This window comes from Haliotis rubra, unplaced genomic scaffold, assembly GCF_003918875.1.
Source record: "Haliotis rubra isolate DU_JTF1 unplaced genomic scaffold, ASM391887v1 Scf7, whole genome shotgun sequence".
In the NCBI taxonomy this organism is placed as follows: Eukaryota; Metazoa; Mollusca; class Gastropoda; order Lepetellida; family Haliotidae; genus Haliotis; species Haliotis rubra.
In genome coordinates, this window is record NW_025767412.1 from 3,090,001 (window position 1) to 3,103,806 (window position 13,806).

The following is a 13,806-nucleotide window of genomic DNA, read 5'->3' on the forward strand; positions in this document are numbered from 1 at the left end:
TCCCAAAACTTTCAAAGTCAATTTAAACTTGCCAGGATTTTTAAAAGTAGTATTCTTGTTCTTTTAATTTTGGCTAACATTTCTTCCAATCGCCAGCAGCTGAAGGGATGGTTTAAATCCAGCTAGGGTCCATGCAGGTAGCAAAAGTAATGTAAGTCCCCATGGTCCCTAGTATGGTGACCTACTTTCAGTTGTTGGTGATCTATAGCCTATTTTTATATTGTGTTGTCCCCTATGGTTAAAATGTTTTAGACTCTATTACTAGTTTTACATGTATATCTGTGATATTCTAGTTGTTTTACTGCCCTTCGTCAGGCAGATTTTTATAATTTACATATATTTCATTCCAATATCAAATGTTCTCGTCACGATATGGCTGAAATATTGCCGATGTGACGTTAAATATTAACTCACTCACTCACTCACTCTGTGACCGATGTTGCTCAACTTCAACTGATTCGTGACCTGGGCTCTATGCACAAGACTACACTCCACAACATAAATACTTCATAAGGCATTACATATTTGATTAGTATAGTATAGCATCTACCCATTGACAGTTCACTCACTCACTCTCTACAGAGCTTTGATTATTATGAAAGTCGGAACGGTTGCTGTGGTGTTGTCAAAGAGTAGTTGAAAGTATTTGTATTGCTTCTCAAACTATTCAACAGAAAGGAGTTGAATGTTAAAATGTTGTTCTGATATCAGATGAAGATATATATATAGGCAAGCAGTTTTCTTTCAGCAGCAAAATACTAGTGTAGTTTTGGAATTTTCCATAATTGAAACCCTGGCAACAAGCATTTATAAACACAACAAACTACACAATTTAATTTATTTTCATTGTCACAATATGTTTGTGACATATTACTTGCATCAATATATACTTTGTGAATAGAATATAAACAGAATTCCATTTGCTTGGCAGTATGTATCCTTTATGAATGATGCATTAAATCATCACTTGTATTACTCCCCATGTACATAATGTACAAACCCAACACAATCTGTAACCCTCCAATAGTAGCAACTAGGGATGCCACAATACATCGATACTTTTTCTAAGACGATACAATTATCGATACATTCAAAACTGTATCGATATTTAGTTTTGAAAGTATCAGTTTAAATGTTTATATATCGTTTACATTTTACAATTGTATCGTGTCTTATTTTGATGTTATGAGTTATAAATGATTATTTTTCATGCACAAAGATTGGAAATTAGAACTTTTTAATCTCTGAGAATAAAAAATGTTGATTTTTTCATGGACAATTATAAAATAGGACAAAAATTAATGTTTAAAATGTAACTAAATTTATGCAATAATGCCACTTATAATAGGTATCGTGATACGTATCAAATCATGACATGGGTATCGTTCCACGTGTATCGATTCATGACATGGGTATTGTGACATGTATCGATTCATGACATGGGTATTGTGACATGTATCGATTCATGACATGGGTATTGTGACATGTATCGATTCATGACATGGGTATCGTTCACATGTATCGATTCATGACATGGGTATTGTGACATGTATCGATTCATGACATGGGTATTACGTAGTAATGACATGATCGATTCATGACATGGGTATATGACATGTATCGATTCATGACAGGGGTATTGTGACATGTATCGATTCATGACATGGGTATCGTTCACATGTATCGATTCATGACATGGGTATCGACACGTATCGATTCATGACATGGGTATTGTGACATGTATCGATTCATGACATGGGTATCGTTCCACGTATCGATTCATGACATGGGTATTGTGACATGTATCGATTCATGACATGGGTATCGTGACATGTATCGAATCATGACATGGGTATCGTTCCATGTATCGATTCATGACATGGGTATTGTGACATGTATCGATTCATGACATGGGTATCGATTCATTCATGACAGGGGTATTGTGACATGTTGTCGATTGTGACATGTATCGATTCATGACATGGGTATTGTGACATGTATCGATTCATGACATGGGTATTGTGACATGTATCGATTCATGACATGGGTATCGACATGTATCGATTCATGACAGGGTATTATCGATTCATGGTACGATTCATGTAACATTCATCGATTCATGACATGGGTATCGTGACATGTATCGATTCATGACATGGGTATTGTATCGATTCATGACATGGGTATCGTGACATGTATCGATTCATGACATGGGTATAACGTATCGATGACATTGTATGTATCGATTCATGACATGGGTATCGTGACATGTATCGATTCATGACATGGGTATCGTGACATGTATCGATTCATGACATGGGTATCGTGACATGTATCGATTCATGACATGGGTATTGTGACATGTATCGATTCATGACATGGGTATTGTGACATGTATCGATTCATGACATGGGTATTGTGACATGTATCGATTCATGACATGGGTCGATTCATGACATGGGTATCGTGATTCATGATCATGGTATCGTGACATGTATCGATTCATGACATGGGTATTGTGACATGTATCGATTCATGACAGGGTATTGTGACATGTATCGATTCATGACATGGGTATCATGACATGGGTCGATTCATGACACGTATGGGTATTGTGCCGCGATATCGATTCATGACATGGGTATTTGTCGACATGTATCGATTCATGACATGGGTATTGTTCCACGTATCGATTCATGACATGGGTATTGTGACATGTATCGATTCATGACATGGGTATTGTGACATGTATCGATTCATGACATGGGTATTGTGACATCGATTCATGACATGGAATGCATCGTGACATGTATCGATTCATGACATATGGTATTGTGACGTATCGATTCATGACATGGGGTAATGTATCGATTCATGACAGAGGTATTATGACATGTATCGATTCATGACATGGGTATCGTGATTATGTGATTCATGACATACGGTATTATGACGATTCATGACATGGGTATTGTGACATGTATCGATTCATGACATGGGTATGGGTGACATGTATCGATTCATGACCAGGGTGTCTTGCCGCGTATCGATTCATGACATGGGTATTGTGACATGTCGATTCATGACATGGGTATCGTGACACGTATCGATTCATGACATGGGTATTGTGACATGTATCGATTCATGACATGGGTATCGTGACACGTATTGATTCATGACATGGGTATCGTGACACGTATTGATTCATGTAACTTATGTATTGTGACATACCCAGTAGCAACATGAACATGTCCTGAGACGTGTTAATTTCTAAAATATGTACAGATGAACTTAGAAATTCTGTACTGGAAGCTAAATACTTATGTGCACTGCCAATCTGCCAGTGTGTTACCAACTGGTGGCCTTTGTACTAAAATATATCCTATGTTTCAGGTGCATGTTGCAGACTTGATCAACAAAAGGAGAATCATTTCCCAGTCTAACTCTGCCGTCAGTATCAGCATCAGACCAACTGTAAGTCCAAGCACTACAACCAATACATTGTAGTCAGATTGTCTGAGAGGCTGCAGTTTGTGATGTTGCAACCCTTAAGCAGCCTTCACACGGCAAACTAAAATTTGACAACATATGTTGTCAAACTCGAGTTTGAGAGTGTGAACATTCCAACAACTCGCCACCAACACCAATTTCAGAGTTGTCAAACTGTTGTCGAGAAATAGGATCGGTCTCTATTCTCATCAACCTTCCATCAAACTTTCGGTGTTTGACGTGTGAAGAGTTGTCAAACTCGTGTTGTTCATAAACAACCAATCGCAGTCGACGATTGTCACGTGATGTTTTGGTCATCCCTACCTATAAAATGGCATCTCTCAAATGACACGGAAGTTTGTCAACATGTGTTTGACGTGTGAAAACGCGAGTTTGACAACTTTTAAAATTCTAGCAACATATGTGTTGTCAAACTTTAGTTTGCCATGTGAAGACCATCACTCATTCCTATAGTGAGGGTTCAAATCCTGGAATGGCCTTGAACCGGTTTGCCAGCACCATACCAGTACTCCCAGGCCTCACCAAACTGCCAGGGTCTGCTGCCTGCATTGCCATGTACTTCCTCCCAACTTAAGCTGACAGGACTTGGAAAACAGAAATATTGTTGAAAGGGGCATTAGACGCAATCAGCTTATTCACTGTTCAGGTGTACAGGTTATAGATATTTCAGACTTAGTGTCCAGGATCATGGTTGCCAAGATGATCTACTGCTTGTTAGGACCACCGTGGCTTCCGATAAAAGTACTAGAATCTGTACTTTACTGAGAAGTTGTAATCCCAAATACAACATATGTTACATCTGACCACTTTCTAAACAGCATAGTGTATTCATATCATTATCATTAGCTTTCAGCCGTGGGAGCCGTGTCAATTTACACTGGGTAGACAAAGTCTGTGATCTAGGCTACCAGTTATACTATATCTAGACTACCATTTTTGTGGAAGCCATGGTAGCTGATCAAGTTAGGAGTCCGAGTATGTGTGCTGGCAATTAGGTGCCTGACTCTGAGGGTGTGGGTTTGAATCCAAGATGGGACTTAATCCAACAAAAGTACCCGGTACTAGAATCTATACTTTACAAAGAAAATGAAATCCCAAATATCACATGTTACATGTTAACACTACAGTTAACCAATAATGTGAATGGGAACAGCTCTACCTCTTTATAGGCCTTATTATCCACGCGGTACATCTCTGTGAAGCCATTATATTAGTTGCAAGTATACAGCATGTGGATAGTCATGTCATTGTCATAGTCATCTAGAAACGGAAATCTGACATGCAAGCAAGCAAAACTCCAAACTAACTAGGTCTTGGAAAAACCAATAATATGCCTCACCATCAGCATATTCACAAAGCCAGACTATTTTTTATGATTCTCTTTTGTGTGCTCTGCCATTTAAACAGAAATCACAGTTTCCACAACTTTCCCTGAACATGTGACTAGTTTGCGGTGCCACAATTCACTGTACAGAGTTGTGTCCCTTAGGAAGTACAGAATCCTGTGGTTCAAATCCCAGTTCTCCTGCCCATTTTGGGCTTTTCACCAACATGAGCTGACATGCCCTGATATAACTGGAGGTGTATTATTTTGGTCACTCACTCACTCACTCACTCACTCACTCACTCACCTCACTCACTCACTCACTCACTCACTCACTCACCACCACTCACCTCACTCACTCACTCACTACTTTTAATGTCAACTATTTCCTTTGTACCCACTCCAGAGCCAGAACACATTTTGTTTCACTGATGGTGGTGATGCCTGTGATGTACCTAGGGCCTGATACAACTGAACGACGACGTGGACATCTCCCAGACTGACATCACCTGCAAGAACGGCATCTACTACCACATCGAGAGTCTCCTAGTGCCGGCTGACATGGGGAACATACTACCCAAGCGCTGTGATGTCAAAATCCACCGTATTGTTCGGGTATGTAGACAGCCACACTTCGACCAGACACAATAAACATAACTAAAGTCATCCTGATGATTTCTGCAATGGTCTTGCATGTTGTCAAGATCCATGGCTTTTCTAATAGACACTTGTCATAGACACAGCTCCAGACAAGTACTAGAATATATGTATATGTATACTATGGGGATACTGGTGATTTCAATAGTAATAGTAATAGTCCGCTTATATGGCGCTCATATCCAGGCACATTGTCTGCTCACGGTGCTATGTACATTACAATCCCTGGTCATAGGATACTATTGTAATTTCCGATACTCTTTCAACTCCGGGGCGGTGGGGTAGCCAAGTGGGTAAAGCGTTGGCTCGTCACACCGAAGACCCGGGTTCGATTCCCCACATGGGTACAATGTGTGAAGCCCATTTCTGGTGTCCCCCGCCGTGATATTGCTGGAATATTGCTAAAAGCGGCGTAAAACCAAACTCGCTCACTCGCTCTTTCAACTCCCTGGGTATCAAGTACAAGTAAGCCTGTGTTTAGTCAGCCAATACAGTGAGGATGTCATGTGAATTGTCTTCTTCCAGGGTTCCTGCGGTGCGTGTTACGGTGACCTAAAATGTCCGCTACCTACAGATAAACCACTGGTGAGTACTGGGTATACAATGGATAAATCACTGGTGAATACTGGATATAACATGAATAAACCACTGGTGAGTACTGGGTATAACATGGATAAACCACTGGTGAACTGGATATAACATGGATAAACCACTGGTGAATACTGGATATAACATGAATAAACCACTGGTGAGTGCTGGGTATAACATGAATAAACCACTGGTGAGTACTGGGTATAACGTGGATAAACCACTGGTGAGTACTGGGTATAACATGGATAAACCACTGGTGAATATTGGATATAACATGGATAAACCACTGGTGAATACCGGGTATAACATGGATAAACCACTGGTGAATACCGGGTATAACATGGATAAACCACTGGTGAATACTGGATATAACCTGGATAAACCACTGGTGAATACTGGATATAACCTGGATAAACCACTGGTGAATACTGGGTATAACATGGATAAACCACTGGTGAATACTGGATATAACCTGGATAAACCACTGGTGAATACTGGGTATAACATGGATAAACCACTGGTGAATACTGGGTATAACATGGATCAACCACTGGTGAGTACTGGGTATAACATGGATCAACCACTGGTGAGTACTGGGTATAACATGGATAAACCACTGGTGAGTACTGGGTATAACCTGGATAAACCACTGGTGAATACTGGGTATACCATGGAAAAACTGGTGAGTACTGGTTGTCTATAAACCACAGGTGAACACAGTGTCAGGGTCTATAGTATTACAGGGTTACTTCATGTGTGAGTCTATTGTAGTAGGGGTGGGTATTGCAGAGAATTTTCATATTGCGATATATTGCGATGCGAAAGCATATATTGCGATATGTATTGCAATATATTGCAAGAAGTATTTTTAAAGCAAAAACTACTTATAATCGAGTTAATGCTTGATTTATAATGCAAAAACACAACAAAATCACTATGCTTGATTAAGTTTTAATAGAAACGTTTAATCATGACAAAAAAAATATAAATGTAAATAATATTTGGCACAAATAAAACAAGGAAATATCTGAAGATTTCCGAGCGTTACGAAGTTTTCTAAATGCAAGTCAAAATACCGGTTTTCGATCAGCGTATCACAATACGTAACGTTTTCATGTCTGAACCGGTAAATACTGGTAAACCGGTTATATTACGCAGCCCTATATTGTAGTACTGTTAACTCACTCACTCACTATTGTAGTCCTGGGTTTTCTCATGTTTAGGTCTTTTGTAGTGTAGGGTTACTTTGAAGCAGCTCTTGTTTACTGTAGTTGCATACAAGATAGCTACACTTAATGGCACGTAACCTTCGAGTGCCTTTGTTGTGAATCATGATAATGGTGATGATGATGATGATGATGATGATGATGATGATATTATTATGGGAGTAGCATTATTTTCATAATATGATCCATGTTCATATGATCTACGAAGCCACTCAGTTAATTGTCACACTGTATCTTTTCAGAAAACTGTTATAACTGGATGTCACTATTGGAAGAATTTGGGGAGTGCATGTACCGGGTGGATGTGCTCGCATGTGCAACAGGACATATGTGGTCAGTATAAGAAACAGTAACACCATGCAATAATACAATGTATCTGTACAAGGTCAGTGTAATGTACAACCACACCTGGGGAGGTAGTATAAGGTTATACAATCTTTGTATAATAGATATTACAAAAAAGTGACTGTGCTTCAGATAAAGCATTCTCTTCCCACAGAGGTTACTTGTCATATCTTCCTACAAACCTCTGTTCTAATATTTCCCAGTTCTCGTAAAATCCCCTAGTGGCGAAAAGTCGCAACACAAATTATCTCCCTTCTTTCTATCCAATCAGAACACGTGTTACATCGACTTAGATCCAACTTGACTAATGCAAGCAACTATCACTCTTCTCTGCTGGGGACTTGTGTGGGTGTGACACATAAGTATGACAAGTAACATCTGTGGGAAGAGAATTCATATAAAGTTGTGAAAATGTTAATGAAATAACAATTTTGTATTTGGCCATTTGACCAACCAATGATTTATTTACACCTGTTAATGGGAGACAGATTTCCTGGTTCTGGTCATGTGGTAGACATTTCACCTTCTCATCCCAGACACGTTCTGTCATGGAGATGTCTGCAGGAAAAACCAGCCATGGCAGTACAACAGTGTAAAGCTGCCTCGGAAAGTTCTTTATTACCTACGAGGGAGAAAATATCAGGGTTCATATCATATGATACCCTAGTGCAACATATCACTTTGTCATGGTGACGTGACGTCATGAACAATGCTATGATGTCACGTTTCTTCTGTGATGTTGCGCTCTACATGCAGTTACGGCGGGTAGCCAGCCTACACTATGTTTGAACATGGATTTGGATTTATTTTCCTCAGTTTGACGACTTCAGTAATAAACAGAATATTATATTCGTGCCCATATCATACTATCTTTACGACACTGGTGCCTAACCATAGTCTGACATGGGCACTCATGTAATATCCTCTGTTTAATACATTTGCAATGTGTGGTTTGGGACAACATGACATAATGTCCCTGCATTTGCACAAAGGAAATGTTATGATCTTAATTGATGTAGCATACACAATTCAGATTGCAGTGGGGTAGCTTAGTGGTTAAAGTGTTCACTCGTCATGCTGAAGACCCGGGTTCAGTTCCAGTAGCATTGATTATTGTGTGGCATTGTAACCCAGTAGCATGGATTATTGTCCCCCGCCGCAACGCGGAATGGGGGACTATGTAATCAGCGGCGTCCGTACGTCCATCCATCCGTACGTCCCGATTCTTGTTAACGCGATATCTCATGAACTGTTGTACCCAATGTCTTCAAATTTGGTGACAGCCTACATTGGGAGATTACCCATACACCAGTCGATTTAGGTGACCTTGACCTTATTTTCAAGGTCACCATGACACTTTGACCACTTTTCTAACTCTTGTTATCGAGATATCTCATGGACTGTTGTACCCAATGTCTTGAAATTTGGTGACAGCCTACATTGGGGGATTACGCAGACACCAGTTTGTTTTGGTGACCTTGACCTTATCTTGACATTGGGGCATTATGCAGACGCCAGTTTATTTGGAAGACCTTGACCTTATCTTCAAGGTCACCACGGCACTTTGACCGCTTTTCAACTTATTTAAACGCGATATCTCATAAAACATTGCACCTCAATGTTTTCAAGTATGTTGACAGCCTACATTGGGTGATTATGCAGACACCAGATACAGGCATCTTGTATGTGACCCAAAAAATAAAAAGTAGTAAATATAGATATTCCATTCTTTAGTGGCGGGGGACATTGCCATATCAGTGGCAAACACTTGTTGTGTGACATTGTATCCCAGTAGCATGGGTCATTGTGTGACATTGTATCCCAGTAGCATGGATTATTGTGTGACATTGTATCCCAGTAGCATGGATTATTGTGTGACATTGTATCCCAGTAGCATGGATTATTGTGTGACATTGTATCCCAGTAGCATGGATTATTGTGTGACATTGTATCCCAGTAGCATGGATCATTGTGTGACATTGTATCCCAGTAGCATGGATCATTGTGTGACATTGTATCCCAGTAGCATGGGTTATTGTGTGACATTGTATCCCAGTAGCATGGATCATTGTGTGACATTGTATCCCAGTAGCATGGATTATTGTGTGACATTGTATCCCAGTAGCATGGATTATTGTGTGACATTGTATCCCAGTAGCATGGATTATTGTGTGACATTGTATCCCAGTAGCGTGGATTATTGTGACATTGTATCCCAGTAGCGTGGATCATTGTGACATTGTATCCCAATGTGACATTATTGTGTGACATTGTATCCCATTGGATCATTGTGACATTGTATCCCAGTATTGGATTATTGTGACATTGTATCCCAGTAGCGTGGATCATTGTGTGACATTGTATCCCAGTAGCATGGATCATTGTGTGACATTGTATCCCAGTAGCATGGATCATTGTGTGACATTGTATCCCAGTAGCATGGATCATTGTGTGACATTGTATCCCAGTAGCATGGATTATTGTGTGACATTGTATCCCAGTAGCATGGATCATTGTGTGGATCATTGTGTGACATTATCCAGTAGCATGGATAATTGTGTGACATTGTATCCCAGTAGCATGGATTATTGTGTGACATTGTATCCCAGTAGCATGGATTATTGTGTGACATTGTATCCCAGTAGCATGGATTATTGTGTGACATTGTATCCCAGTAGCATGGATTATTGTGTGACATTGTATCCCAGTAGCATGGATTATTGTGTGACATTGTATCCCAGTAGCATGGATTATTGTGTGACATTGTATCCCAGTAGCATGGATTATTGTGTGACATTGTATCCCAGTAGCATGGATTATTGTGTGACATTGTATCCCAGTAGCATGGATTATTGTGTGACATTGTATCCCAGTAGCATGGATTATTGTGTGACATTGTATCCCAGTAGCATGGATTATTGTGTGACATTGTAACCCAGTAGCATGGATTATTGTGTGACATTGTAACCCAGTAGCATTATTGTGACATTGTAACTCAGTAGCATGGATCATTGAATCGACATTGGATTGTGTGACATTGTATTACCCAGTAGCATGGATTATTGTGTGACATTGTATTACCCAGTAGCATGGATCATTGTGTTACATCATTACCCAGTAGCATGGATTATTGTGTTATATCATTACCCAGTATCATGGATCATTGTGTTATATCATTACCCAGTAGCATGGATTATTGTGTTATATCATTAGGATGGATTATTGTGTATATCATTACAGTGGATTATTGTGACATTGTAACCCAGTAGCATGGATTATTGTGATATTGTAACCCAGTAGCATGGATTATTGTGCGACATTGTAACCCAGTAGCATGGATTATTGTGTTATATCATTACCCAGTAGCATGGATTATTGTGACATTGTAACCCAGTAGCATGGATTATTGTGTTATATCATTACCCAGTAGCATGGATTATTGTGACATTGTAACCCAGTAGCATGGATTATTGTGTTACATCATTACCCAGTAGCATGGATTATTGTGACATTGTAACCCAGTAGCATGGATCATTGTGCGACATTGTAACCCAGTAGCATGGATTATTGTGTTACATCATTACCCAGTAGCATGGATCATTGTGTGACATTGTAACCCAGTATCATGGATCATTGTGTTATATCATTACCCAGTAGCATGGATCATTGTGTTATATCATTACCCAGTATCATGGATCATTGTGTTATATCATTACCCAGTAGCTTGGATTCTTGTGACATTGTAACCCAGTAGCATGGATCATTGTGCGACATTGTAACCCAGTAGGATGGATTATTGTGTTATATCATTACCCAGTATCATGGATCATTGTGTTATATCATTACCCAGTAGCATGGATCATTGTGTTATATCATTACCCAGTAGTATGGATTATTGTGTTATATCATTACCCAGTAGCATGGATTATTGTGACATTGTAACCCAGTAGCATGGATTATTGTGTTATATCATTACCCAGTAGCATGGATTATTGTGACATTGTAACCCAGTAGCATGGATTATTGTGTTATATCATTACCCAGTAGCATGGATTATTGTGACATTGTAACCTAGTAGCATGGATCATTGTGCGACATTGTAACCCAGTAGCATGGATTATTGTGTTACATCATAACCCAGTATCATGGATTATTGTGACATTGTAACTCAGTAGCATGGATCATTGTGTGACATTGTAACCCACTAGCCTGGATTATTGTGTGACATTGTAACCCAGTAGCATGGATTGTTGTCATAATATCAATCACAGGTTTGTCTGGTTCTAAATTAAGGTTTCCTTAGAATGCATAAATTGACAGAGAATAATACCTGTTTCTGTGACCCACAGAGGAAGCGATGCTGTCCAGGTTTCTATGGTGAAGACTGTCAGTCCTGTCCAGCGGGCTTCCAGAAGCCATGCAATGGGAGGGGCAAGGTGAGTTACTTTGGGACCCTGTAGGGAGTTCACAGAGGCTGTGTAAAGGGAAGGGCATGGTAGGAGAGGGGTGGGCACAGTGACTCTGTAGGTAGTTCACAGAGGCTGTGTAAAGGGAAGGGCATGGTGGGAGAGGGGTGGGCACCGTGACTCTGTAGGGAGTTCACATAGGCTGTGTAATGGGAAAGGCATGGTGACTCTGTGGGGAGTTCACATAGGCTGTGTAATGGGAAAGGCATGGTAGGAGAGGGGTGGGCACAGTGACTCTGTAGGGAGTTCATAGATCCTGTGTAATAGAAGGGGCACTGTGTACCAAGTTCCTGTGATTATTTTCTTAGTATAATGTAAAACATGTGGGAGTATTTCTTGACATTTCTGAAATTAATACTCATAATTAGCCCTAAATGTCCTAATCTTCATATATTTTCATTATGGGCATTTTTCCCGTCCCGGCAAATGTAGATATTACCGAGAGTCCAGTCCAGCAAAAAATTTCCTTCACTGGTATGCATTTCTAAAGTAAGCAGCTAAACAAGAAACAGATGTGATTTTTTTTAAACATAGTTGTATAAAAACAGTTTCTCATGGTTCTGTTCCAGTGTTTTGACAGTCGGTATGGCAATGGAACTTGTCGATGTGACAAAAACTTCAGTGGGCTGGCCTGTCAGAACTGTGCTGGAATGGACACCTTTGGCCCCAACTGCACGCAAAGTAAGAGCATGACATGTACCACACTTTTCAGATGTCAGGGAAAGAGGAAAAGTTGATAATGTCCTATTAACCCAAATATCTGCCTATATAGTACTCATGCACTATGTCATCAATTATAACGCCTACACAGTGTATACTATTGAAGTTCCTACACATTGTGGAAGATTGTAGCTCCTATGCTGTATATAAGATTGTAGCGCCTACACAATGTGGAAGATTGTAGCTTCTATGCTGTATATAAGATTGTAGCTCCTACACAATGTGGAAGATTGTAGCTTCTATGCTGTGTATCTATGCTGTATATAAGATTGTAGCTCCTACACATTGTGGAAGATTGTAGCTCCTATGCTGTGTATAAGATTGTAGCTCCTACACAATGTGGAAGATTGTAGCTTCTATGCTGTGTATAAGATTGTAGCTCCTACACAGTGTGGAAGATTGTAGCTCCTATGCTGTGTATAAGATTGTAGCTCCTACACAGTGTGGAAGATTGTAGCTCCTATGCTGTGTATAAGATTGTAGCTCCTACACAGTGTGGAAGATTGTAGCTCCTATGCTGTGTATAAGATTGTAGCTCCTACACAGTGTGGAAGATTGTAGCTCCTACACACTGTGGAAGATTGTAACTCCTATGCTGTGTATAAGATTGTTGTAGCTCCTACACAGTGTGGAAGATTGTAGCTCCTATGCTGTATAAAATTGTAGCTCCTACACAGTGTGGAAGATTGTAGCTCCTGTGCTGTGTATAAGATTGTAGCTCCTACACAGTGTGGAAGATTGTAGCTCCTATGCTGTGTATAAAATTGTAGCTCCTGTGTATAAGATTGTAGCTACACAATGTGGAAGATTGTAGCTCCTATGCTGTGTATAAGATTGTAGCTCCTACACAGTGTGGAAGATTGTAGCTCCTATGCTGTGTATAAGATTGTTGTAGCTCCTACACAGTGTGGAAGATTGTAGCTCCTATGCTGTATAAAATTGTAGCTCCTACACAGTGTGGAAGATT

The 13,806-nt window shown here is 39.8% G+C and overlaps 1 protein-coding gene across 1 annotated transcript in view; it reads left to right on the plus strand.

Annotated features, from left to right (window-relative positions):
• LOC124258673 (stabilin-2-like) overlaps window positions 1–12,775 on the plus strand; it is a 40,700-nt gene extending 27,925 nt beyond the window's left edge. Inside the window, exons 14-19 of the mRNA XM_046692745.1 lie at window positions 3,394–3,474; window positions 5,294–5,449; window positions 6,017–6,076; window positions 7,551–7,641; window positions 12,003–12,089; window positions 12,689–12,775. Coding sequence (XP_046548701.1) covers window positions 3,394–3,474; window positions 5,294–5,449; window positions 6,017–6,076; window positions 7,551–7,641; window positions 12,003–12,034 — 420 coding nt within the window. The 3' untranslated portion in view covers window positions 12,035–12,089; window positions 12,689–12,775. The remainder of the gene's footprint in view (window positions 1–3,393; window positions 3,475–5,293; window positions 5,450–6,016; window positions 6,077–7,550; window positions 7,642–12,002; window positions 12,090–12,688) is intronic.
• Window positions 12,776–13,806: the final 1,031 nt, after the last annotated feature.